Source organism: Bolinopsis microptera, chromosome 5 (assembly GCF_026151205.1).
Source record: "Bolinopsis microptera isolate Bmic1 chromosome 5, MBARI_Bmic_1.0, whole genome shotgun sequence".
In the NCBI taxonomy this organism is placed as follows: domain Eukaryota; kingdom Metazoa; phylum Ctenophora; class Tentaculata; order Lobata; family Bolinopsidae; genus Bolinopsis; species Bolinopsis microptera.
In genome coordinates, this window is record NC_087076.1 from 20,964,175 (window position 1) to 20,990,003 (window position 25,829).

The following is a 25,829-nucleotide window of genomic DNA, read 5'->3' on the forward strand; positions in this document are numbered from 1 at the left end:
TTTTTAAAGGACAAATTTGTATTGGTAATCTGAGGACAATTTATTTAGTGCACAGGAACAGTATCTACAGTCAGGAACCGTTCATTCCGTTATAACGTTTTACGTTATAGACTAAGAGTTAAAGTCCAATAGTAGTGTTAAGTGTGAGTTTCTAGCTCGCATGACAACGCAAATAGGATTATGTTTACTGGCATTCGTTTTGATCCCAGCTGTACGGGACGCATTATATGATTTTATGATTTATCCCAAAATAGTGGTATTTGGTAACGAAATACCCCAGAATGTACCGCATTTTTTCTCTTGATCTCGACAAAACATTCGTTTGTTTTTAAATACCTCAAATTTATCTAAGGTGCAATGCTAATTTGATTTTGCGTCATTGTGATAGTGTGAGTGCAGGTGTTGGAGGTTACTGCAATAACAACTAGGCATTTTATCAGTTTGACGCATTCTTCTGACCGCTGACCTGTTCTACTGAGGTAGTGACGTGGTTGTGACGTGGTAGTTGACGTATTCTCCGACGTAGTGTGCTGTGTGTGTACGTACACAACTGTAATCTGAAGAATCAGGGCTTACAAAAATGGGAATGCATCCTTCAACCGATGACTCAATATCAATACACTATATAGTATATAGATATAATATGTTCATGGTTAAATATGCGTGCCATAGAAGGTCAAAATGGACTCTGACGTTTACCCGTCACTGAAGGCCCTGCATGGTCCCCCTCTATACTTCTTTGCCTTTACAATTTCATGACCTTTTACCAATTTGGCGATTAGGGCTGACTACCTCTACCTTGACGGTTACAATATTACCTTTCCATAGGCAGACCTGAAATTAATGCTGTGTGAAGCTACATTAAGATTACCCTAAAGGTTGTCTTGTAAGCTTGTAGTGTGGAGGGGCTTTGGATAGCTTATATTTGGATAGCTTATATTTGGATAGCTTATATTTGGATAGCTTATATTTGGATAGCTTATATTTGGATAGCTTATATTTGGATAGCTTATATTTGGATAGCTTATATTTGGATAGCTTATATTTGGATAGCTTATATTTGGATAGCTTATATTTGGATAGCTTATATTTGGATAGCTTATATTTGGATAGCTTATATTTGGATAGCTTATATTTGGATAGCTTATATTTGGATAGCTTATATTTGGATAGCTTATATTTGGATAGCTTATATTTGGATAGCTTATATTTGGATAGCTTATATTTGGATAGCTTATATTGGATAGCTTATATTTGGATAGCTTATATTTGGATAGCTTATATTTGGATAGCTTATATTTGGATAGCTTATATTTGGGATAGCTTATATTTGGATAGCTTATATTTGGATAGCTTATATTTGGATAGCTTATATTTGGATAGCTTATATTTGGATAGCTTATATTTGGATAGGTTATGTCCGTTGTCTACTTGTTCAGTAGTTCAGGCTTTTAATGGGGGGGGGGGGGGGGACTTTCTGATTAATCATTCTTCATTAGATAACGTGCCTTGTAATAATATCTTGAGTTTAGTATTTAACCTCTCAGACAGGTTAGTATCATGCGATATAAATCATCTTTATACTTCCCGACCATACAAGGAATTCAATTCCCGGTTAACATTTTTTTCGAGTAAATGGTTTCGACAGACTGAATCATAAATCTACATTGGATCGTCTCATTCCTCATCTCTTATTCAATTTTCTGGAGATTATTGAAACAATTTCCAATAGCCCGCTAATTTTGTATTATACTTGGTGCAAAGGACATAAACTTTGTGTCAGCTAATTGTATTCTAGGCCCCCTATACTTCGTGCTTGTTGGTTTCAACTAAAGAAATGTCGTGGGACCACCTTCGAAGCTCGACTTATTTGATTGTCAGTGCTGGAGGCTTAGACGTCTGCAGGAGCCTTAGACGTCTACGATCAAGTCGATTAATAATAAGCTGTTACAAGTCTCTAATTTAATATGTCAACAGCGGATAAGTGGTATTTTTAAGGAAGATATTGGTATAACTGTTAACATATATAAGATACTTTAACATCGGAACAGAGGGAGCCAGTAACCATGCTACTCTTTGTACCAGGGCCCATTGTGATAATTATTTTTAACTTGTGCTACTTAATTAATTTAGAAATGCTGGTTCTAAAAGAGTATAACGTCTAGCTCTTTGCTTGTTCCTATTTTAAGTAAAGTACCCTGAGACTGCGAATCAAGAGGCTTATCAAAGGAAAACAGTGATAAAACTTAAATGAATTAGGATCTGTTTGTGAAGCTGAGTGGTAATAGACCTGAGCCTTGACAATTCCTTTCAAATTAGAAATTAGTGTGTCTTATAAGTACTGAATCCTTACAAGATATCGGTTTTGCTAGATAACAAATGATATCGTAGCAAAGTGTAGATATAATTTGCGGCTGATATCAGGTTGAGCCATGCGTCACCTCTCAGTTTTATTCGTTGAATTGGAAACGTACCTGTTTTATAGCTGTTACATCCAGTTCCACTTGTTAAATTAGTAATTGTCATACTTCCGGCTTTGTGTGGATTTTCTGATACATATTACATAGTTTCAAAAGTTGCACAGAAATATCGGTGAAGGAAACGTTGCATTTCATGTTGAAAGCAACAATGTCTACCGTTCTTTAAATTCTAGCAAGTACTTTATAGTTCTAAATTTGAGAATTCTTTTAGTCTGAAATTAAATCTTAAAAGAAAGCATATCGGTATCTCCTTTTGACAGCAACTCTCAAGTACTTCGTTTGTTGTTCGTCATGTAGAAATGGTGCCAAGTTTAGGATTCAAGAGTGGTCCAGATGGCCCCTCACCGCACCACAAGCCTCACATACAGGCACAGTTTTATAATGTTTAGTAAGTTAGACACGCCATGATTCTGCTGATCTAATATGATCTAATACTGAGAACTTTGGCTTTATTCTGAGTTTTAAAACCCACATTTTAAAGGTTTTCCTTTAAAAAACTACGCCCCACTGGCTCATTCATGTTGCATTATAACCATGTGAAATATATTTATAACGCAAAACTTCAAAACTGTCGTTGAGGTCATGGCAACAGAAATTTAATTTGAATTTAATTTGAATTTCTAAACCGATTTTTCGATATTTATTAAGTTATAGTCTCGTAGTCTTTCTCTTAACCCCGTTATTTAGTGCATTGCTTTCACTCGTTTTGAGTATGACTATAACCATATTAGGTATTAAGGAAACCATTCACGTCACAATTCCTTTAATTTCCTTTCTCCTTGTATCTATGTGCTGCTTAAACAGTTTATAATGATTTGAGTTACAACATTTATTGTATCACTTCTAACGTTCCCTTTGCCTCTGTTAAGCAGCAGTGTTGGTTCACATGATTCCCATGAACAACAGCAGCAAAAGAAAACGACAAGATCCTCCCCGGATAACACAAGATCCCCCCTTCAATTCCGGAGTAGAAGCCACCTACAAACTAGTCTGGTGGAAGAAAGTGCTGCATGCTATAAACGTGTGTCCCACTACTCTGGGAGAGGAGGGGTCTAAGAAGGTGCTGGCTCGTGAGAGGGGCGAGGGGTTCAAGTTGGAGCCTCCTGCTCCTATTGACTGTGACGTTTTCTACAACTTCATGCTCTCTGATACTAAGTTCGCTGCGGATAATGTCACCTCCTCGCTGCCTTTCCACCAGGTTTATTACTCAATGGAATATTGTATTATCTATAACTTTTAAATTTAGAAAAATTATAAGATACCTTAAGAGAGATCAAATTGTCGTGTTATTTAGTTAGCAGGCTAAGAGTGAATGCGTATTTAACACGTACAGTTTCTACAAAAGAAGGGAAAGGAGGGGGTATGTCATACTTATGCAAATGAAGAGTCGCGGTTTTCCGCGGTTGTATGAATATTATAATAAGCGACTCCTTCAAATGCTCACATAGTTATTCGTGAAGATAATAATACTTAATTTTGCGTACGAAGAGGGAGGGAATCCGCAATGAATATTTCAAATTGTGGCTTACACAATCACTGAAGTATTCTAAAATAAAAACATTTTAAAAATCTGCGACATAAATTTTCATGTATAGGCTTCATGTGGCTTACACGACCTATTTTAGTATTTTAAATATTTAATTACCTTTCCTGACAACTAATGATGAACAGATATCAGGCCCTCGTCTCTGTGATTGTAAGATTTGATATTTTTACCCGCAACCTTTCACCGCAAGTATATAATATTCCGCCTTGTTGTATACAATAAATGAGCTTGTTCTCTGAAATGCAAAATTCTAGCAAAAAAAACATTTGTCGACGGAGTTTATTGTTTGTTCCGTCCAAATTTCTGCTCATTCTCAAGCTGTTGAAAAGATTTCAGCAAGTTTTGTGTAAGACCATGTAATTGTGCAGTCTGCAGCCTATGTGCCGTTTCAAACAACCTTTCAATAATACTTCTCCGTGAATTCCAATGCAGCCATACCGATCTGTCGCCTGTGTCGTTAAATAACGTGCGTTTGGAAAGTTATGTCTATCAACAAATTACAAAAGAAACTATTCAAGACAGCATTGAATTCAATGAGAGTTATCAATGCACATAAATATTAATGATATGCCCTTAATTGATCTAAATAAGAGAGAACCGGTCAATATAAGAAGATTCTGGACATCATGACCTTGCACGTGCCAGACATGTATACCAGAGTAATAGTTTGATAATATAAAGTTCAATCTTTCATTGCCTCCACATAATAATTCTCTCTCTCTGCCTGTTTAAAGTTGAGCTGGAAGTCCAGGTGAACTCCTGAATTATTTGTCAGCCTCACACTAAGAGTCGGCCTCATACTAAAACTAAGCCGTTTAAAGCATGAAGGAAACCAAGCTTTTATTCGGTGTTGTACGCTTTACTTGGTCCACATTCTTGACTTACTTTTTTTCATTATCTAATTACTACAGGTGCACTTAATCAGTTGTAATTAGTGTTGCAATTATTAATTAAGACAATGAATACTTCTACACCTCCGCTTATAACGTTCATTTACTGAAAAAATCATGCCTTAATAATGACTGGAGCTCCAGTCATTATTAACGACTCGTATTAAACTGCACATGGAGCATATTAGAAGCTTCTACAAAGCAAAAAAACGAGAAGCCAGGGTATCATGTAACCATTGATAATGTATAACTTTCCAAAGCTTTAGTCTTATTTGTGTGCCCAGTTATGCAGCACTGCTAGAATTGTGTCGGTTCGTTTGGTGTGAGAGAGAGAGGGAGAGGGGGATTGTAAACACAGATCCTTACTCCTTACACATAAACCCCTTGATTGGATGTGATGCGTTTGTCCTGGGATCGAAGACCCTCCGATATTTTGGTTTGTGAGTTTTTGGAGTTTCCGTGGTGTTTTTATTGTTGTAGCCTGCTGCACACACACTGCACGTACACTGTGAGGTGTTGTGCCAACAAATAACCGTTTAGATGTAAACCATTTGTTAATAGAAGGGATCATTGAGATTGTGAACTGTACTACATCTCACAGCATTACCTTTCTTGTAATATTTCTTTATTCTGTCGTCATGATAACAACAGTATCTTTCTTTATTCCGTCGTCATGATAACAATATTATCTTTAATCTTTCTTTATTCTGTCGTCATGATGACAACTATTTCTTTTTCCTTGCGTTGTACCGATTATAATATTGCGAATTTCTAGGTTATTTCACCCTTTTATTGTTGTAGCCTACGCACCGTCAGGCTTTGTGCGAAACAACAACGGTGGAGTGTGTAGACATGTACATTATCAATACTTTACTAAGATCAATACTATCATAACATTTCCTTAACCCTTCATACTGCGGTCATGAAGACAACCTAATTCCTTTGACCATTTTATTTCTCTAGTCATGGCGACAACCTTTTAAGCTTACTCTATACTGTAGTCATGACGACAACCTTTTATCCTTACTATATACTGTAGTCATGACGACAACCTTTTATCCTTACTCTATACTGTAGTCATGGCGACAACCTTTTATCCTTACTCTATACTGTAGTCATGACGACAACCTTTTATACTTACTCTATACTGTAGTCATGATGACACTCCTTATCTTTCTGTCATCATCATGACAGTCCTTACCTTTATGGTAGTCATGAAGACGCTGATTTCTGTTAGATTTGTCATCACTTACGTTAAACTTGGTTTCAGGAAGAAAACGAGGACGACGTTGGTTCCGATTCTGAGAATCTAGAGGTTTCCTGTCCTGTGGAACCTGAGGAGGCAGGCTATCAGTACAGACGTTAGTTCTTCTTATCACGACAAATTTACTTCTGTATTTCAATAATATGTAGTTGTAGCTTCATTTTTACGATGTTAGCGTCACTTCACTTTGAAATTACACTTCGTTTTGTCAGATTCGTCTCTTTGAATTTGCGTAGACTGTGTGTGATATAATGCTTGCAGCATTTTTTCAAATATCTCCCTCACACTGTATATCCTACATACCTAACAAACAAAGCTAATTTTTCTAACACTATTTTAATTCTCGGATTATTATGAAGTGTAAACTGTATTGCACAAATAAGTGATATAATGATATTTACTATCAGCAACTAACGCATGATTTAATACTTTAATTCTACAAATTGATGACATGACAACGTAATTACCAGAGACTAGGCCTATACGATTTAACATGAAATATTGACTTATATAAGTTAAGAACTATTATACTAATTGATCGCTTCCGTTTGAGCTTTTCAGTAAATATTTTAGCGCCTTTTTTTCCCCGGAGTGTTTGGAACGTGATACAGTAAATTTTTAGATAATATTAAGAGACAAGCAGCTAGCACATCATCCCTCCTAAATATTTAGACAATTATATCTGGGTATTTATTTTACCGCAGAATGCACTTTTTCTGTCACTCTAACGTCACAGTATTAACATTTAACCCCAACTATCACACAAACGTCACAAACCCCAATTGATCATGAATTTCAAGATATCATGTCCTAATGATATGCATAATATGGTGATCATTTTATCATGGTTATGATCCAAATAATTTACCCCGATTTATTTCAGTGCGGAATCAAGATGACGTGTGTCAGGAACCTGATGGCAACATCCAGAGTAAGTCAGAACTGTCATCTATTATTATTTAGTTTAATTTGTAGGGACGGAGAATTAGAGTTAAGGAGTTAAACAGTTAAGAACTGTCGTATAATTTATGTCTCTCGCATAAATGCGATTAGATTTGTTTTATATATTATATATAATATATTATATATATTTTATATATATATATATATTAGTGCGATTTAATATTTAAAATTTAAATAACTATAAACCACAACAAATACTTGGAAATTTGGAATCCGATACTGGCCTCAGTCTTTGCATATTTTGCGTTGCATGATCAGGCTTTCACGACGAAAGTATGAAGCTTCTTGGAAATTTAGCACTCAATTACAGGTACTTGGAGTACCAATCACCAGATATTCCAAGTAATTTAAGTTATTAGAATTAGCCAAATAAAGGCTAAACATAGTAGAAGACCCACATACGGTAATCACTAATCGTACACATATTTGTTAAGTAACGTAGAAGATTAGAACCTTTCTAGAAACAGTAAAACTAAATTACACATAAATCCCTTACTCCTTCATAAATAGAAACACTAAAACCTCTCTATACCTCGCCGCTCCATACATTGGATCTTATTTCGCCGTTCTCCTCCCAATCTGTAGCACCTGTTTGGCCAATCATGTGATTCATCAGAGCTCACTTCTTGTTCAAGTAACGCGACCAAATTTTGGTCATTTTGACGAAAATGTGAACGAACCGACACCGAGTTTATTTGACGATTTAGCTATTAAAACATGGGAGTTTTATTAAATAAAATTGAATTATCCATCATTGCTGAATATGTCATAGACATTTCCATTTAGACAATAGACATACCTGTATGTCTAATGTCTGTCTAGTTTTTTTTTTCTCTTAAAAGGTTAGGCTTCTGACAAAATAGTAGATATAGGAATATAGGGACCACACTGCAGACTAATGGTCGACAAAGAATAGTCTATTTGTGTGTCTGATAATAGATATTATGTTTTAATGATCATATCAGTAATGATGATATGAGTAATGATTATATCCCTACAAAGCTATAACATATCTAGTAATGATCACATCCCTACAGGTGTATTGTCAAGTTTGCAGTCCCGGAGGGGTGCAGTACACACAGCAGTTATCATTGCAGATCCTAAGGACAAATTCAAGATGCCATTCTTCTCCAAGCGGAAGAATGTGAGTTTAATATAGCCGCGTGCTGCAGGGAGCTATAACTAGTGCAGGGAGCTACTAGTCATGGTCCGGATTGTGTTGAAAAAACTCCCGGGGTTTAAAAAAAAATAAAAAATTTTTTTTTAAACCCCCAAAAAATCCTTTTCCTTATAAAAAAAAAAAACCCCTAAAACCCCTTTTTTATTTCCCCCCCTCCATAAAAGGCCCCCCTTTTTTTCCCCTTTTTCCCCCCCCAAGTACCCTTGGGTTTTTTCCAACAAATTTGGTTTTTTGACCCCCCTTTTTTTTAAAAAACGGGGCCTAAAATTTTTTTTTTCCATTTTGAGAAAAAGGGGGAAAAAAAAAAAAACCAATTTTTTTGAAATTTTAATTCATGGGGGTTTTTAAAAATTAAATAAAAATTTTTAAAAATTTTTTTTTTTCCCCAAAGGGGGGGCCCCCCCCAAAATTTTTTTAAAAAAAGACCCCCCCTTTAAAGTAAGCCCCCCCCCTTTTGTTTTTTTTTTTTTTTTAAAAAAAGGGTTTTTTTTGAAAAAAAAAATGATTAAAGGAATAAAAGGGGCCAAACCCGCAAAAGGGGGGGCCCCCAAAAAATAGTTTTTTATTTTTTGGGGTTTCCCCCCCCAAAAAAAATTAAAAATTTTTTAATTCCGTTTGAAAAAAAATAAATTTAAATTTTTTTAACCCCCCCAAAAAAAAATTTTTAACCCTTAGGCCAAACCCCCCAGGGGGGGTTTTTGGGGGGGGGGGGTTAAAACCCAAAAGGTTTTTAAAAATTTTTTGTCCCCAAAGGAAAATTTTTCCCAGGCCCCCTTTTTTTTTAAGCGGAAAAATGTGTTTTTAAAATTTCCCCGCTTTTAAAAACTTATAACTAGGAGGGAAAAATTTGTTTAAGGGGCCCCCAAATTTTTTTTTAAAAAAAATCCCGGGTTTTTCCCTTTGGGCGGGAGGGGGTTTTTCACGCCCCCCGCCCCATTTTTTAAAACATGTTTTAAATTTAAAAAAGGGTTTTTTTTTTTTGGGAAAAATTGGAAAAAAACCCCACCCCTAATTTGTTTTTTAAAGGGGAAATTTTTTTAGGGAAAAACCCCATGAACCCCGGGTGGGGAAAAAATTGGTAAAAATTAAAAAAATTTAAAAAAAAAAATTTTTAAAAGAAATGTTTTTAAACCCCAAAAAAGGGGGGTTTGTCATGGTAAAACTGGGAAACCCCTTTCTTCCCCCCCTTTTTAGGGGGCAAGGGGGGAAAATTTAATTAAAAATAAAAAATTTTAAAAAATCGGGTTTTTTTAAAAAAAAAGAAATCTTTTTTTTCAAAAAAAACCAAACCCCACCGGATCTAATGGTTAAGGGGAAATACTTTCCAGGCTTAATTTCTTTAAAACAACCCTGTTCTTCAAAAAAATTTTCTTGCTGCCCTTGTTAGATGCCTTTGAAATATTCAAAAAAAAAATTTTTTCGTATAATTTATCTTTTCATACAAGTACAATGCATGAGGGGACAAGCAATGCCCAAGTATAGTATAATGAAAAATTATGGTTTTTTTTCGTAATAAAGATTTTCGTCAAAGCCGGATCACGGGTGGTGGTACCCTGGTAGTGTCTCTCAAGTTGTCTCCTGTCTTTAACCCAGTATTGTCTCTCAAGTTGACTCCTGTCTCTAACCCAGTATTGTCAAGTTGTCTCCTGTCTCTAACCTAGTATTGTCAAGTTGTCTCCTGTCTCTAACCCAGTATTGTCTCTCAAGTTGTCTCCTGTCTCTAACCCAGTATTGTCTAACATCTCTCAAGTTGTCTTCTTTCTCTAACCCAGTATTGTCTAATATCTCTCAAGTTGTCTCCTGTCTCTAACCCAGTATTGTCTAACATCTCTCAAGATGTCTCTGTCTCTAACCCAGTATTGTCAAGTTGTCTCCTGTCTCTAACCCAGTATTGTCTAGTTGTCTCCTGTCTCTAACCCAGTATTGTCAAGTTTGTCTCATGTCTCTAACAAGTATTGTCAAGTTGTCTCCTGTCTCTAACCCAGTATTGTCTAACATCTCTCAAGTTGTCTCCTGTCTCTATACAAGTATTGTCTAACATCTCACAAGTTGTCTCCTGTCTCTAAACCCAGTATTGTTCTAACATCTGTCAAGTTGTCTCCTGTCTCTAACCCAGTATTGTCAAGTTGTCTCATGTCTCTAACCCAGTATTGTCTCTCAAGTTGTCTCATGTCTCTAACCCAGTATTGTCTAACATCTCTCAAGTTGTCTCCTGTCTCTAACCCAGTATTGTCTAACATCTCTCACGTTGTCTCCTGTCTCTAACCAAGTATTGTCAAGTTGTCGCCTGTCTCTAACCCAGTATTATCAAGTTGTCTCATGTCTCTAACCCAGTATTGTCTCTCAAGTTGTCTCCTGTCTCTAACCCAGTATTTTCAAGTTGTCTCCTGTCTCTAACCCAGTGATTTCTCTCAAGTTGTCTCCTGTCTCTAACCCAGTATTGTCTCTCAAGTTGTCTCCTGTCTCTAACCCAGTATTGTCAAGTTGTCTCCTGTCTCTAACCCAGTAATTTCTCTCAAGTTGTCTCCTGTCTCTAACCCAGTATTGTCAAGTTGTCTCCTGTCTCTAACCCAGTATTGTCAAGTTGTCTCCTGTCTCTAACCCAGTATTGTCAAGTTGTTTCCTGTCTCTAACCCAGTATTGTCAAGTTGTCTCCTGTCTCTAACCCAGTATTGTCTAACATCTCTCAAGATGTCTCCTGTCTCTAACCCAGTATTGTCAAGTTGTCTCCTGTCTCTAACCCAGTATTGTCAAGTTGTCTCATGTCTCTAACCCAGTATTGTCTCTCAAGTTGTCTCATGTCTCTAACCCAGTATTGTCTAACATCTCTCAAGTTGTCTCCTGTCTCTAACCCAGTATTGTCTAACATCTCTCAAGATGTCTCCTGTCTCTAACCCAGTATTGTCAAGTTGTCTCCTGTCTCTAACCCAGTATTGTCTAGTTGTCTCCTGTCTCTAACCCAGTATTGTCAAGTTGTCTCGTGTCTCTAACCAAGTATTGTCAAGTTGTCTCCTGTCTCTAACCCAGTATTGTCTAACATCTCTCAAGTTGTCTCCTGTCTCTATACAAGTATTGTCTAACATCTCTCAAGTTGTCTCCTGTCTCTAACCCAGTATTGTCTAACATCTCTCAAGTTGTCTCCTGTCTCTAACCCAGTATTGTCAAGTTGTCTCCTGTCTCTAACCCAGTATTGTCAAGTTGTCTCATGTCTCTAACCCAGTATTGTCTCTCAAGTTGTCTCATGTCTCTAACCCAGTATTGTCTAACATCTCTCAAGATGTCTCCTGTCTCTAACCCAGTATTGTCAAGTTGTCTCCTGTCTCTAACCCAGTATTGTCTAGTTGTCTCCTGTCTCTAACCCAGTATTGTCAAGTTGTCTCATGTCTCTAACCAAGTATTGTCAAGTTGTCTCCTGTCTCTAACCCAGTATTGTCTAACATCTCTCAAGTTGTCTCCTGTCTCTATACAAGTATTGTCTAACATCTCTCAAGTTGTCTCCTGTCTCTAACCCAGTATTGTCTAACATCTCTCAAGTTGTCTCCTGTCTCTAACCCAGTATTGTCAAGTTGTCTCCTGTCTCTAACCCAGTATTGTCAAATTGTCTCATGTCTCTAACCCAGTATTGTCTCTCAAGTTGTCTCCTGTCTCTAACCCAGTATTTTCAAGTTGTCTCCTGTCTCTAACCCAGTAATTTCTCTCAAGTTGTCTCCTGTCTCTAACCCAGTATTGTCTCTCAAGTTGTCTCCTGTCTCTAACCCAGTATTGTCAAGTTGTCTCCTGTCTCTAACCCAGTATTGTAAAGTTGTTTCCTGTCTCTAACCCAGTATTGTCAAGTTGTCTCCTGTCTCTAACCCAGTATTGTCTCCCAGATGTCTCATTGGTCCGAGTTGATGGAGGACAGACCTCACATAGACAGTGTTGAGTACAAGCACAGAGACGCACTCTGGGGCCTCTTCCGAGCTGAGCTGGTGTACTTGATAGATCAACTCAAGATTGTCAGAGATGTGAGTTACTGTAGTGTTATGCCAGTGTAACAGTTGTAACAGTGGTGTTACACAAGTGTAACAGTTGTTACAGTGGTGTTATGCCAGTGTAACAGTTGTTACAGTAGTGTTACACAAGTGTAACAGTTGTTACAGTAGTGTTACACAAGTGTAACAGTTGTTACAGTAGTGTTACACAAGTGTAACAGTTGTTACAGTGGTGTTACACAAGTGTAACAGTTGTTACAGTGGTGTTATGCCAGTGTAACAGTTGTTACAGTAGTGTTACACAAGTGTAACAGTTGTTACAGTGGTGTTACACAAGTGTAACAGTTGTTACAGTAGTGTTACACAAGTGTAACAGTTGTTACAGTGGTGTTACACAAGTGTAACAGTTGTTACACAAGTGTAACAACTAAAATTTGTTACAGTGGTGTTATGCCAGTGGTACTGATCTGCTTTTTACCTTGTTTTGTTTTTTATATATTTTTTGTGGCAAAATGATTCAATTATTAATTGTTAATAGTTCTTTTTATATTGAAAAAATAATTTACAGGTGTTTCAAGGAACACTGAAGATAGCAAAAGATAACGGAATGTTATGCGACATAGACGAGAGTCTGCTATTTCCCAATGTCAACAAGTTATACAAGGTTCATTATTATTATCAACTTACTGAACTTGTTTTTATAGTTATATTACACGTACGCGTACTAGGAATGTTTATGTACAGTTTCTCGTAAAATTCCCGATTTCAAACAAGGAAATTTCAATAAATATTAGAATATTAGGAATAATCAATAAACAGGGTGTACAATGTGAACCTTATTTTCAGGTTAGCAATGCTTTCTCTCTGGACCTCTACAAAATGTTCAAAGAAGGAAACGCTAGTGATGAGGCTGTAGTTGAGGCATTGCAAGAGGTAAAATTATCTTATAGTCGCCATAGCTCCTCTTTTTAGTGGTTTAATTCATCTTCATAATATAATATATATATATGATATAGTATATACACTTCACCCAAATTCCATTGTTTTAATCTGCGAAAACAGTGAAATAATTTAAAATGTAGGTACCATTTGATCTTTTTTCAAGAGTTTGGTGACCTGCCAATCGTTGCTTGTCGAACGTTTACAATGAAGTGTTAGTCAAACCACTTTAATTCTCATAGTCAAAGTAACTTAAATTTGATACCGCATATATACCATATTTGGTTAATTATCAAATCAAAATATTGCGATCTCGTTATAAATAAACTACTTTACTCATACGGTCAAGTAATCAATATTCTAGGTGGAAGCAAGGAAGTATTTAGAAAGGAAACATGACGAATAATACTTTAGATAATTCAGCACATTAATTATCTCTTATAATCGTGCTGGAGTCTGTTTTAAACAGGATGTTTTCAGTTCTCCAAGAAGTTTCATCACCCTTACCAGCGGTACTGCTTAAACTACACTAGAGCTGTTAAATACCTTAAAACTCTCAAAAAGGAAAGAAGCGATTTTAGGGAGTATGAAAAGGTGAGATGAATATCAATTTAGATATTCTATTTCAGGATACTAGAAACATTCTTTTTTAGGGCATATTATTAAAACTGCTTGTCTCGAGGGAATCAAGTTTCTTATCACCAACTTTTTCATGGCATGTGACCGTTCTGAACCAATGAAACTAAATTTCACTTATTAATTTACCCAAAGCGGGACACTTTCTACCTACATTTACTAAATACCTTATCTTCAGTTATGCTTGGAGGATTCAAGATGCAAGAAGCGTCAACTCTCGGACCTGCTTATCTGCCCGATGCAGCATCTTATGAGATACGTCATACTCCTGCAGGTACATACTAACATACCGTACTAACATACCATACGTCATACTCCTGCAGGTACATACTAACATACCGTCTGCTGCTTAATTAGTTTAGTCTCTTTCTTTTAATCTAGAAGTTTCTGTGTCTGATTCTTTAAGTCTATTTTAAATTAATTCAGCTACTGACGAGTTGCGTGGTTCCGTTAAGTATTTGGATCTGCACATTCATTGGCTTTAATTTTTGGGCTCATATGAAGGTAGGTATCATTCAATCATAAATATACAATGTAATAATAATTAGATAATTAATTCGCAGGATATACAGAAACATGTGCCTGAAGATGGCCGGGACGATTTGCGTGAAACTATTGAAGCTATTCAGGAATCCTTACGTAAGAGATCTCCAATTCTTCAGATTTTACGTATTAATGTTATTGGCGCCTGTAATGATCGTTTTCAACTACTCTTTCAGTTTTTATTAAATTACGGTGTCGCTGAATATTTTCTTCAGGTTAACATTAAAATTAATCTCGTTAATGAACAATAACACAAACCTCGCTCAGGCTCGTTGGAGTCGAAGCTGGCAACGCTTCAAAACTTCCAGAGACTTCAGGAATTGGACAACATCCTTATTTGGCCTAAAATTGATACTATCGACAAATCGATAGTTATACCTGAGGAACTAAAGGAGATAATATCAGAGGATCAGTCGACACTCTGTTCAGATGGGAGACATATCCTACACGCTGGTGCTTTACTGTTACTCGGTCAGTTGCAGCCTTGTCTCAGTAGCAAATCATGAGAAATTCTTCAATTATTAAGTTTTCATGGGAAGTTTTCTGTATCATCTACGTTCAATCTTATTTACGTTATTATTTTCAGAGAACCCGAAATCTTCTGAGACGTATTGCTTTCTGTTTAACGATATGCTACTCATAGCCAGAACTAATTCAACTATGCGAAAAGTTAGTGACCTACTTTACCTCAATTTTAATTAAATCTTCCATCTTAACGACAATTAACCATGACATTAACTTAACAAGGGACTATTTCATGAATATTCTAAGGGTCCTTTTCGGTGCTTCTTATTCAATTACTAACAATGAAAATCGATTAAGACCCTACGATTACGCAGATTAATTTTACTCATCAGCCTCCTCGTCGTAACGCAACCCTGAAACCCTCTAGTAACCCTCTCTGAGCAGTACACCAGAAAACTAACATTAATCCTAAACTTAACCCTAAACCTAACCCTAACCCTAACCCTAAACCTAACCTTAACCCTAAACCTAACCTTAACCCTAAACCTAACCTTAACCCTAACCCTAACCTTAACCTTAAACCTAAAGTTGAACCTAACCTTAACCTTAACCCTAAACCTAAACCTAACCTTAACCTTAAACCTAACCTTAACCCTAACCCTAACCCTAACCCTAACCCTAACCCTAACCCTAACCCTAACCCTAACCCTAACCTTAACCCTTAACTTCTCTCAGCGGTATAACAGCAAATTAGAACAGCTGGTATCACCATCAAGTTCATCTGACGCATTCGACACGAGCGGAGGATTGTACGATCCCGACCAGAGGTATATCGTGTATAAACAACCTATAGCACTGGACGAGACCAGAGTTCACGATATCACCACTTCTCCCGGTATGTCACGTGTGCACATTTTATTTTCTGTTGAACCGATTAATCAGCTTTCGTTGATTTTAGCTATCTGAATGATTCAAATTTTGTTTAAATACAAGTGAAAATTCGTTACATACCAAAAGTTGTTAATGTTAATGAAGGTATGAATTGTGATTTAAACTTTCTACAATTTCCAGGTGGATGTAGGCACTGTTTCGCAGTAACTACTTATAACCGATTAAAATGTTGCACTGGACTTTATACTTTTAACGCCGTTTCTGCCGACAACAAGCGACAATGGATCGAGAAACTCCGGAAAACGTCTGAAGATTTCCGCACGAGTAACCCAGCGACCCCCATAAACCGGCGCCCTCGAGTAGACAGTATGCACATAAATAACGGCGACAGTATCAGCCTTAACTCGGGTAACAGTAGTTTTAACGAGAACCCTGACACTCCCACCGGCCTGCCAGGCTCAAACAAGAAACCTGCTCATTCTCAGTCCTTTAAATCAAACAACTCAGTTTCAGTCCTGCAGAAGATTCCTAAGCGTTGCCGGTCGGCCTCATGAAGATTCAGAGCGATGTTGTTTATAGCCTAGCTGAACTAGGTATTTGGTATAATTTCACAAGAGAGAGAGAGAGGTCGCTGATAGACTCAGAGCCTTTTGGTGCGGTGTCAGAATTTGTATTTTTGTACGACAATCATCAACGACCATGATCAATGGCGTCAACATCATCATCTCCTTTTACTTTTTTTACTAAACTATATTACTTTCACCTCGATGAGCTTTTATCTGATGTTCTTTTATATTCATGTTCAGTGTTCCCTGCAAAGGATCGGGATGACTCTTATACCCCTGGCAATTTACCTGTCCTCCACTGATAAACTGAAACATTAGTTCGCAATCAACAATTGAAAATCAACGTTCGTTGGTATAGCAGATTTTATTGAATTTCTACTTTTGAACCAAGCTGGTTTTTTGAAATGCTGGTTAATTATGTTTTCATTTTGGAACTGTTAATCGGATTCAGTCAGATCTTAACCAAAATAAATCATATTTTACAAATCTAGGTACTCAACATGACTTTATAAAATTCTATGCAATTGATCAGACACATCATGTGTCTAATCAATTGCATAGAATTTTATAAAGTCACATGACAATGCGCATCAGGTCTGTCTGATGTTTTTTCTTAAAATCACTTTCTCAAACGTTACTGAATCTGGTTCTAACTTTTAAAAACGGTTGTATTGTAAATTTGTTTAATTTGTACTGTTTTTGAAAACTTAAACAGAATTTCAGCGAACGACTGAATGAGCTGGTTCATAATTTAAGTTTTACCGATTTGACATGAATTGTATTTGTAATTTTAAAATAACAACTTCCTATGTAATTGTTACAGACGATAATGCTATTGTTTCACTTTGTTGCCCTTTTCTTTCTAATTGAATTTGATGTTAATAGCACGTACAATGTACAATGTACATGACCTTAAGCTCACTTCCAAACCTTTAAAAACTCTGCTGGCGATATATCTTACAAATCATTTTGCAACCGAACATTTTCAAAGTAAGTTTACACATTCTATTTGTGGAACTGCTGATTTTGTATTAATGCTTTTCATGCAAACAAGTGAAAACGAATCTTTTATGTCATGTTTCCAGGGTTTGGACTTTTCTGTCAAACGAAAGAATCGTGCATAGATTTATTTATAGAATGTTTGCCTTGTGTGACGCCAGTTTAGTTTGATGAACCATGTCACTGCTTTCTAAGTTCATAATTAAAGGATAGCATTTTTGTAATGGTTTTTATTGCTTATCAGTTCAGTTGACTAAAATTGATAAAGAAAAGTCAGTCATATTAAACATCTTTTTACTTTAATTTAAGCTCTTACGCTCGTACAACTTACAATAAAACCATAAAATACTGAAAAATTTGATTCCCACTCATATTCATAAAGTTTAAAAATGTTTATGAACAAAAACATACCAAATTACAAAATCCCATTCTTCGATCGTCTCACAGAGCTACATTTACAATTTAATACTTTCCTGCTTAAAGAAAGAGCAATTTACAAATTGACAGAACCAGAAAAACCATCTCAACAGAGACAATGTTGCTTGAGTTAGGTTCACTTTCCTCTTCGTTCACCTCTTCATTCTTCTTTTCAACTTCTTCGCCACCCTCGTTGGAATCTGCCGGTTCTTCCCCCACTACTGGTTCTTCTTCCACTACTGGTTCTTCACCTTCTGCCAACTCCAAGTTGTCCAGAGGAGCGCTAGTGAGCTGTTCTCCCAAAACTCGGTGGGTGATTGGCCGACCGTTGAGAGGTTGGGGGTTCCTGAATGTTCGGTTAACATTATGATGTTGCCTCATTGTGCCCATAACTCCTGGTGTCAGTTTAATGGGTTCCTCAAATACCATCCAGAAGACGTGCTCTGCACATCCTGGTGTTGTTAGACTTCCCTCGTAAGTGTAAACACTTGTAGTCTCCATGGAGAAGAGTTGTGAGAGGGGCACTGTCACTTCGTTGTTGATGACACCTCCGCTCACCAGATTTTTAATGACCTCGTTTTGCTCTGAACCGACCTGGCTCGAATCCTCCTCAAGGAAAACTCCGAATACAGCGTAAAAATCGTCTGATAAGGGGTCGAGCTGGTCCAAGTTTCGGGTAACAAGGTGCATCTCACCCTGGAACTGTTTGCCGTAGAGATTGTGTTCAGCCCCGTTGCTGCTGTTGCTTCCCCAGTGAAAATGAATCTGAAGCAGCTGGAGACCATCTGTGTGACCCACCGGCCAGTCTTCAGGCATGACGACCAAGGGGCCATCTTTTACTCCGTATTTAATAGAGCTGCTGTTAGTGTAAGTTAGCTGTACCTCTCCCAGGTCAGGAAGGGAGCTACTGTGGAGAACTGTATCCTCAATCAGGTCAATGTCTATTGGAGACTGCTGTTCACCTGACTGACAAAGCTCTGGCCAGCTACTTTGATCAAAGTAACTGTACTGGGTCTGATCGCCGATTGTAATACTGATAAGGGACATGGCAGTCAGGAGAAGTAGCCAAGAAGGTACGTTCGATGCCATTTCCTGGAAAAAATATTTTTTGTGAACGTGATCCGAACAAAAATATTTTAATTATAGTCCTTAAAATAGGCCTTATCGGTGATATCTGTTGTCGGTTATGATAACAGTAACACAAAAGCGATTAGTGTTTTACATTCCCTAAGAAACAACTTTTGGCTTGACACGTTCGATTTCAAGCCGCTTGTCGATCAGCATTCGGCAATCGACAATGGTCAGATGGGCCAAAATTTCGAAACTGAGTGATGGCGCAGCAATTCAAATGGTTGGCTTGGAGCTTTAACATGATATAATTTGCAGGGAAAAATAGTAATAGTATATTCACAGCTTTAGTTTAATCGTGAATAAAATTGACAAAACTCATTCGTAGTCTTAAACGACACCATTAATTATTATATTTATATCAGTGTTGGGGAATATGAATTCAAAAGTTTTAGCAGTTTGAACGGCTTATTCGTCAAATAATACATATTTGACATTTTCTGATTAACAACGACGAATTTTTTTAAAGTACGAAAATTATAACCAGCGAAATTGCTCTCATACATCATAGCCACGATGCCATGCAGTACAAAAAAATATAGTGAGATGTAAAAGCAACGATTTAATAGCGCTAAAACTAAAAGAATTTAGCGATAAGAACAATACCACATTTTGAAAGATAACAAGTAAATTATTCTAGCTGTTGCAAGGTTAAGATTGTAATCTAAGTTTTATCAGTAGCTTGTTTATGTTATCACTCAGTTAATAATTATAAATCACATTTTTGAGCTGTGCAGTCCGCCTGAATGTGTTTAGTGATATATGAATGGCGGTGAACCAGAGGCGGCTCGTGGGAGCTGGCTGGCAGTTTTGTTGGGGGTCCAATCGATGGACTGGGGGGGGGGGGGGGGGGGGGGCTTGGGAGCCGGCTCAAGCTGATCCCTCCAAACTACCGATTACATTACACACAGGGCCTTGTAAATGTAATGTGTAACACTTTACAGGCGACAGCAAACAAAAAACAAAAACTTATAACATGGGTGAAACAGGACACCACACGTGTACGATCTCAGCCGCGCAGTATCATATAGCAGTCAAATTGCAAAGGGTCCTGGACCCCCAAATCGAGGCAAATCATAATAGATTACCTGTAGTGGGATGCGCACGATGTGCTTTGTAACGTTTACAATTAACTATGTGTTAAAACTGCGCGGCTGAGTAGTCCGGAGGTAGGATTGGACTCCCTACAACACAAAATTTCACGAAGATCATGCGTGCCAGCGTGCGCTTACATTAAAACGTATGATAGTAAATGAAGACCTTTATATTGCGATTTGTTATTTCCTAACACTATTAGTTATTACTAATTACTATTTCTATTTTAAGCACCACTCACCAGTCACCAGATAATAATTTTAAGGCGTCCACGGACGCCTGGACGCCCTCAATAGCCGCCTCTGCGGTGAACATACTGCAATATTGGGCACGAAATAATTTGTAATTGTCTGCAGATCAGTAATCGTTTTAATTAAATATCACCAATGTTATTATATAGCCAAACGACAATTTAGTTTTACCTTTTCCCGCGTTTCTTGTCTTTTTTAAATTTTATCGACTTTGAAAGTCGGTTGAAAAGTTGGTTGAAACAGAAATCGAAAAATGAAGAAACGTACGTCGTATCAAAAGAAACGTCAGTTGCAATTATTACTAACTAATAGGTAATATTCGACAAAATAGAACAATATAATGTAAATGTAATTCAAACTATAGTAAACTGTACAACTCAGTTCAAATTCAGTTCACATTAACTTGTTAACGGATGATTTACCTGGGGACCCCAGGCTATTATGTTCATAAACATAATAAAGATTTGGCGGAATGACAGGCTGAGCGCCGCCCAGTAAACGGATGATACTCGTAAAATATTTGTTCCAAATATTAGACCGTCGACGGACGAGTCCAACTCCAACTCGGCGTGCGTCTGGTAGGTTATTATTATATAAACCTACAAACAACTTGAAAATGAAATGTTAAGAACTGAGAACACAACAATTTAAAAATTAGCGGTTAAGATTTTTATAAAGTGATACCGTTTTCTATAGTTTTGATTGTCACACGTTGTAAACTCGCCGCACGCAAGTGCCCTTTCCGCCCGAAACACTAAGTGAAATGAAAAAGGGGGTCACGACGTGATACAAAGTTTTGATAATTCTGCAATTGCCATATCAGTATGCAAGCTCTACATGCTATAAGTATAAATATAAGTATAATTATAAGTATTACAGTAGTTCTCAATCCTGACCACCAATTTTAAATCAGCCGTGTGTACTATTGAACGAGTACCGTTGACCTTGTAGCTGCATTGTTATAAAATTATCTGAATGCTGAAGCTGGAGAGCATATTAGGTTTCAAAACATAGAACATGTAACTGATAACGTCATTCAAAGTATAACATGTTTAGTATTATAGTGACAGTGTACTAGCTGTGTAGGTGGTAGGTTGATGATGATATTAATTATGATCTGGATCATCACTAATTACATGCGCTACTACCAGCTACACTGGACGATCACGTGGGTACTACATACTAAGTTTAACACGTTCTCTAAATGGCTCTGACGTTTACCTAACCATTTGATTGACGATGTCAATCCGTCGAGATCGTTGCTCTGCGAAGCAAGAATGCTAGTTTGCGCGGCGCGTCGAAGCGGCGAAGTCCTCCAACCTAACCATAAATCATGTATTTTTTGCCACTGTAGCCGCAGGCGCGCTTGTTTACTGATTACCTGTTTCTCTGTTTTGAGTGTTTTAATTTGAACAGGAAGTACGCGGCGTTCGCCGGGGTGACACAATTGACAATGCAACAATACACTACAACTACAAGGCTCGTCCCAGTAGTACATTGCACCTATAATGCCCATTTGGTGTATAACTTTTTGTCCTTGACTGCTTGTTTGGTTTTGGAAGGACAGGTAACTTACGCGCGGGGCAAGGAATGTGCATGCCTGGAAGCTTTTGCACACACCGAAACGCTAGTTCAGTTAAGTTTTTAGAGACATGAAGGCTCACATGAGTCCATTTTGTGCATTATGAAAATGTTTATAATGACTCTCCAATAAGTTTTGTAATAAATGGCATAAAATTGAAATTTTTGTTTAACTGAAATTTTTGTTTAATCAAAAATTAATTGTATTTTTCAGTACGGCAGATAATTCGCTACTTTTGGTGATGATAAATGGGCAGGTTGAGAGCGCCAACTTCCCACTTTACGACGATCTGTATTATTATTGTATTGTAGAGCCAGTGTGGTTTATGGTGCTGACTGGCTACTACTACTAGTATCAGGTTAGATCTCTTGCCAACCCATTGTTTTTAAAATCTCTCTTCGGTATTTATTTAATAAGCTTTTTTGTTAAAGCCCAACGCCATTTTGATGTTCATTATTCAAATTATTTTCTATTATATTAATTTATATTAATTTTTGTGCTATAGAAGTAAAAAACAAATTGTATCTAGAGTACTGTTTACATAATTATCAACATCAAACTTACTTATATTGAAACATGTAATGATCAAATTTGGGGTTAGTGGCAAAATGGGGTTGTCTTTCCACCTTAGTTCTAATTCTATTTCGTTTCCCATTTTTTCTGTTTTTTGACCGAAATCAGGCAAATGTGTTTAACTCTAATAATTAACTCTACTTGACGGCAATCCATCCTTAAATTTGACAAATCCTGGAACTAGAAGCTTACATTGATGATGCCTTGTTGATGAGGGAGAGTCTCAGTGCTGATGTATTGTTTTTGCAGTAATTTTTAAAACTGATTGAGTTGTTACAATTTTAATGAGATCAATTCCGCGAATATCGCAAACCGAGATATGGGCAATTTAGTTCATTTTTTGTGGTTTTTTCGCCTTAGTATCCACATTTAAACAGATATAAAGCTATAACTTACAGAGAATGTGTAGTTTAGGCTAACCTTTCATACAAAGTAAGTTTCATTCAAAAATATTGATATTTGACCAATTTATGGGACGAAATCTGCCAAATTTGGTGCGTATGCCCAAATATGGGCATATGGTTTTTGGCTCATAACTCAGTCATTTTTTGTCCAATCTTGATGAAATTTTATATACGAGGTCAAGAGACCACTAGCTACAAGTAGAGCAAACCTGGGTTTTGGGTATGTTCAGGGTATTTGGCTAAATTGGGCCTAATTTGGACCAAATATGGGCGTGGCTGCCCTGCGTGCACCGTTTGGCGGTTGGGGTCCGGGACCCCCTCAAAAGTTTGGACACTGGTCCTAGTTTGTTGGTCAACTGCTATCTCGAAATCAAGTTTCACAAAAAAACCCTTCGTGACATTTTATTGCCGAAGTCGACTTTAATAATGTTGATGGTTTCTAATTAAAACATAAATGTAATGGTTTAAAAATCAACATTCTAACATTCTGGACGCTAACTTCAATTTGTAAGAAGAAAAATTAAATAATTACGAAACCCAAAAGTAAAATATTCCCGGTTTAAATTCTTCATGCATGCTAAAACTGTAGTTCAAAAAATTGTTCCAGACTATTCATCGCCTTTTGGAAGCAACACTCTGAAAATAAAACACGGTGGTTGTATAAAGGACCCAAATAATGGGAAACTACTTTTAACCCCCCCCCCCCCCCCTTTCCCCCCTACCTATAATGAAATCAAGCTTAACGAAAGTTTAGAGAAAGTGCCCTTATGGGCGTACTATAACTTACTGTCCTGGGATTTTTTAGGCAAATAATATAATGTGGAATCACATCTATTGTTGTTGATGTTTTTGATTTGATCTTGACTTCTGCATTCAAAGCACTAGTTGATGGCGATTTCCTGACCAAATGGAAGTACCTAAACATCGTGCCTGTTCCCAAAGAAAGGGAATTTGACCAAAGTGGATAACTATAGAGGGCTATTCTATGACATCATATAGTGAGTTAGACTCTCAATAATGTTGTTAATGAACAGGATCACCCTGCCATGGTAGACTTTTAAGGATCAATCAGACGGATTCTGAGTGGAGTTGGTTCAACAACTAGTCTTATTCTTGGCCTAAGATTATGACTAGTTGTAATATGATTTCTAAGAAGGCATTTCGACATGGACAGCGTGCAACCGCTGGTATCCTCATGAAGATCCTCCTGGCATATGGAATTCCCAAGGAGATAGTAGGCCTTTGATATACTAAGATTTTATGCAGTTACATTGCTCGTGTGTTACCGAGGATGGTCTGAGTGAGCATTCTTCATTCTAGCAGGAGTGTTGTTGGGAGACATTTGGGCCCTAACCTATTCTAATGCGTAATTGACTACATTATGAGGTGTCCCTATGGGGTAGGGACTTTGGTTTACTCTACACCCTAGAAGAAAGCCGTCGCTATCCGGCAGTCAAGGTTCACTGAGCGGCTTTGCTGACGACCTTGATCTTATAACAGATAGTGTTGCGGAGGCCAAGATTTCTCAGGAGTCTGGGAACTGGCAGCCAACTCAGTGGGACTTCCACCTACATGGGGAATCAAACATATGAGTGATGATAACCGCACATCTGGTTGTGGGAGTGGGAAGAACATTGAGAAAGTCGATGACTTCGTATAATTGGGTAGTTGAATGAAGGAGTTCGGAGAATGGACTTCGAAGTGAGGGGAAAGCTAGGCATTGGGGAGGTGTGACCAGATGAAGCTTGTATGGAAGTCGTTATTGCGTAGAGATCTCAAGATACGCTGTTCGTGGCTACAGTCGAGTTCCATTCTTCTATTTGGCTCTGAAACATGGACTGTCAGAACAGACCCTCGCAAAACGTTTGATGGATGTTATTCGAGGATTGCTGAGGATGGCCACTGAACATTGGACTGGAAAAGTGCGGCAGACTAACGCCTTTGTGTTATGGACACTCATCAGGATCTGATAAGATAGCTGCACGGAGGATGTGACTCGCAGGTCATTTAGCCAGACTGAAGAACTATGTGGTCATCACTTCTCTTCTGGAACCCCTTTAGGAATCGATCGTAGGGGAAGGACTACATCTCACATACATTGTCATCCTTCGGAAGGTAAGGGCTGACGACAGCAAAGAGATTAAACAATACTCATGCTGGTTAGACAGATTTGGAAGAAGGATATTTCTGTTCGGACGGTGAAGCCGCCCTAAGTCGCAGTAAGTCGAGGATATTGTTGTATAATATCTTCCAGTCTATGACTTTGTATTGGCTATATCAAAGTATATTATTGTTTCATCCTTGAGGTCCCATATATATCACTTTTGTTAGTCCGGTATCAGTACTGTGCTTAGGATTTTTGAAGTAGTTTTGTCGGTCGTTGTACCATCGTGTCTTGAAAGATTTTCTCTTTCTGATTGCTTCTCTAGGATGATTTGTTGTGTCTTTTGAGTAGCATTTCCAAAATGGGCATGCAGAAATAGTTTTTTTAACAGGATTCCTAGTGATGATTATGTGTAACGGTAGGTTTTTTCGGGAAATCTTAATCAATGAGGGCGAAGAACTTTCTTCGATGTTGGTTGAAACGTTTGCGCTGAATTAATGGGGGGATTGTACAATAGGATGTTTCCTCTTCCGTGATCTCTTTCTCTTTCGTTGTGTGGGTTATGATGTTTGCCGAGCTGCCTCCAGAAACATCCTCTAGATTAGTCACAGACAGAGGAAAAAATGCGTAACCATCCGATAGGGCCAATGTTGTTACCACGGGTGGTAATAGACGTTAAGAATCGATAAAATTTATGTACGATCAGAACCCTGAAAGTTGGAACATCCTTCACGATACTTATCCTTTATAACGCAAAAAGAGAAGATTGGTAAATAGTGGTTCGAACGGATGAGGTTGAAAGAACCATTGCGCACTACTGCAGGCTCTCTTCATATGGTTGATGCCACAAAGGAGATATATCTGTTGGAGGAATGTTGAATCGGAGTGATGGAGTTATACGAACTCGTTAGTGATATAATTTATATTATAACCTTAATCTCT

At 37.5% G+C, this 25,829-nt stretch overlaps 4 protein-coding genes across 4 annotated transcripts in view; 2 read left to right on the plus strand and 2 right to left on the minus strand.

Moving 5' to 3' along the window:
* LOC134814709 (3-oxo-5-alpha-steroid 4-dehydrogenase 1-like) overlaps positions 1-25,829 on the minus strand; it is a 78,464-nt gene that overhangs the window by 20,805 nt on the left and 31,830 nt on the right. The gene's annotated exons all lie outside the window — the stretch shown is intronic.
* The window catches only part of LOC134815967 (uncharacterized), an 81,366-nt gene that overhangs the window by 16,251 nt on the left and 39,286 nt on the right, over positions 1-25,829 (plus strand). The gene's annotated exons all lie outside the window — the stretch shown is intronic.
* LOC134815624 (pleckstrin homology domain-containing family G member 7-like) lies at positions 12,854-16,850 on the plus strand. Its single transcript, XM_063824173.1, has 9 exons — positions 12,854-12,958; positions 13,141-13,227; positions 13,714-13,827; positions 14,048-14,143; positions 14,433-14,508; positions 14,680-14,883; positions 14,999-15,081; positions 15,613-15,772; positions 15,949-16,850. The coding sequence occupies exons 1-9, from the start codon at positions 12,902-12,904 to the stop codon at positions 16,320-16,322; spliced, it is 1,251 nt and encodes a 416-aa protein (XP_063680243.1). The 5' UTR covers positions 12,854-12,901; the 3' UTR covers positions 16,323-16,850.
* On the minus strand, positions 17,682-18,839 carry LOC134814710 (putative carbonic anhydrase 3). Its single transcript, XM_063822892.1, has one exon. The coding sequence runs from the start codon at positions 18,837-18,839 to the stop codon at positions 17,811-17,813; it is 1,029 nt and encodes a 342-aa protein (XP_063678962.1). The 3' UTR covers positions 17,682-17,810.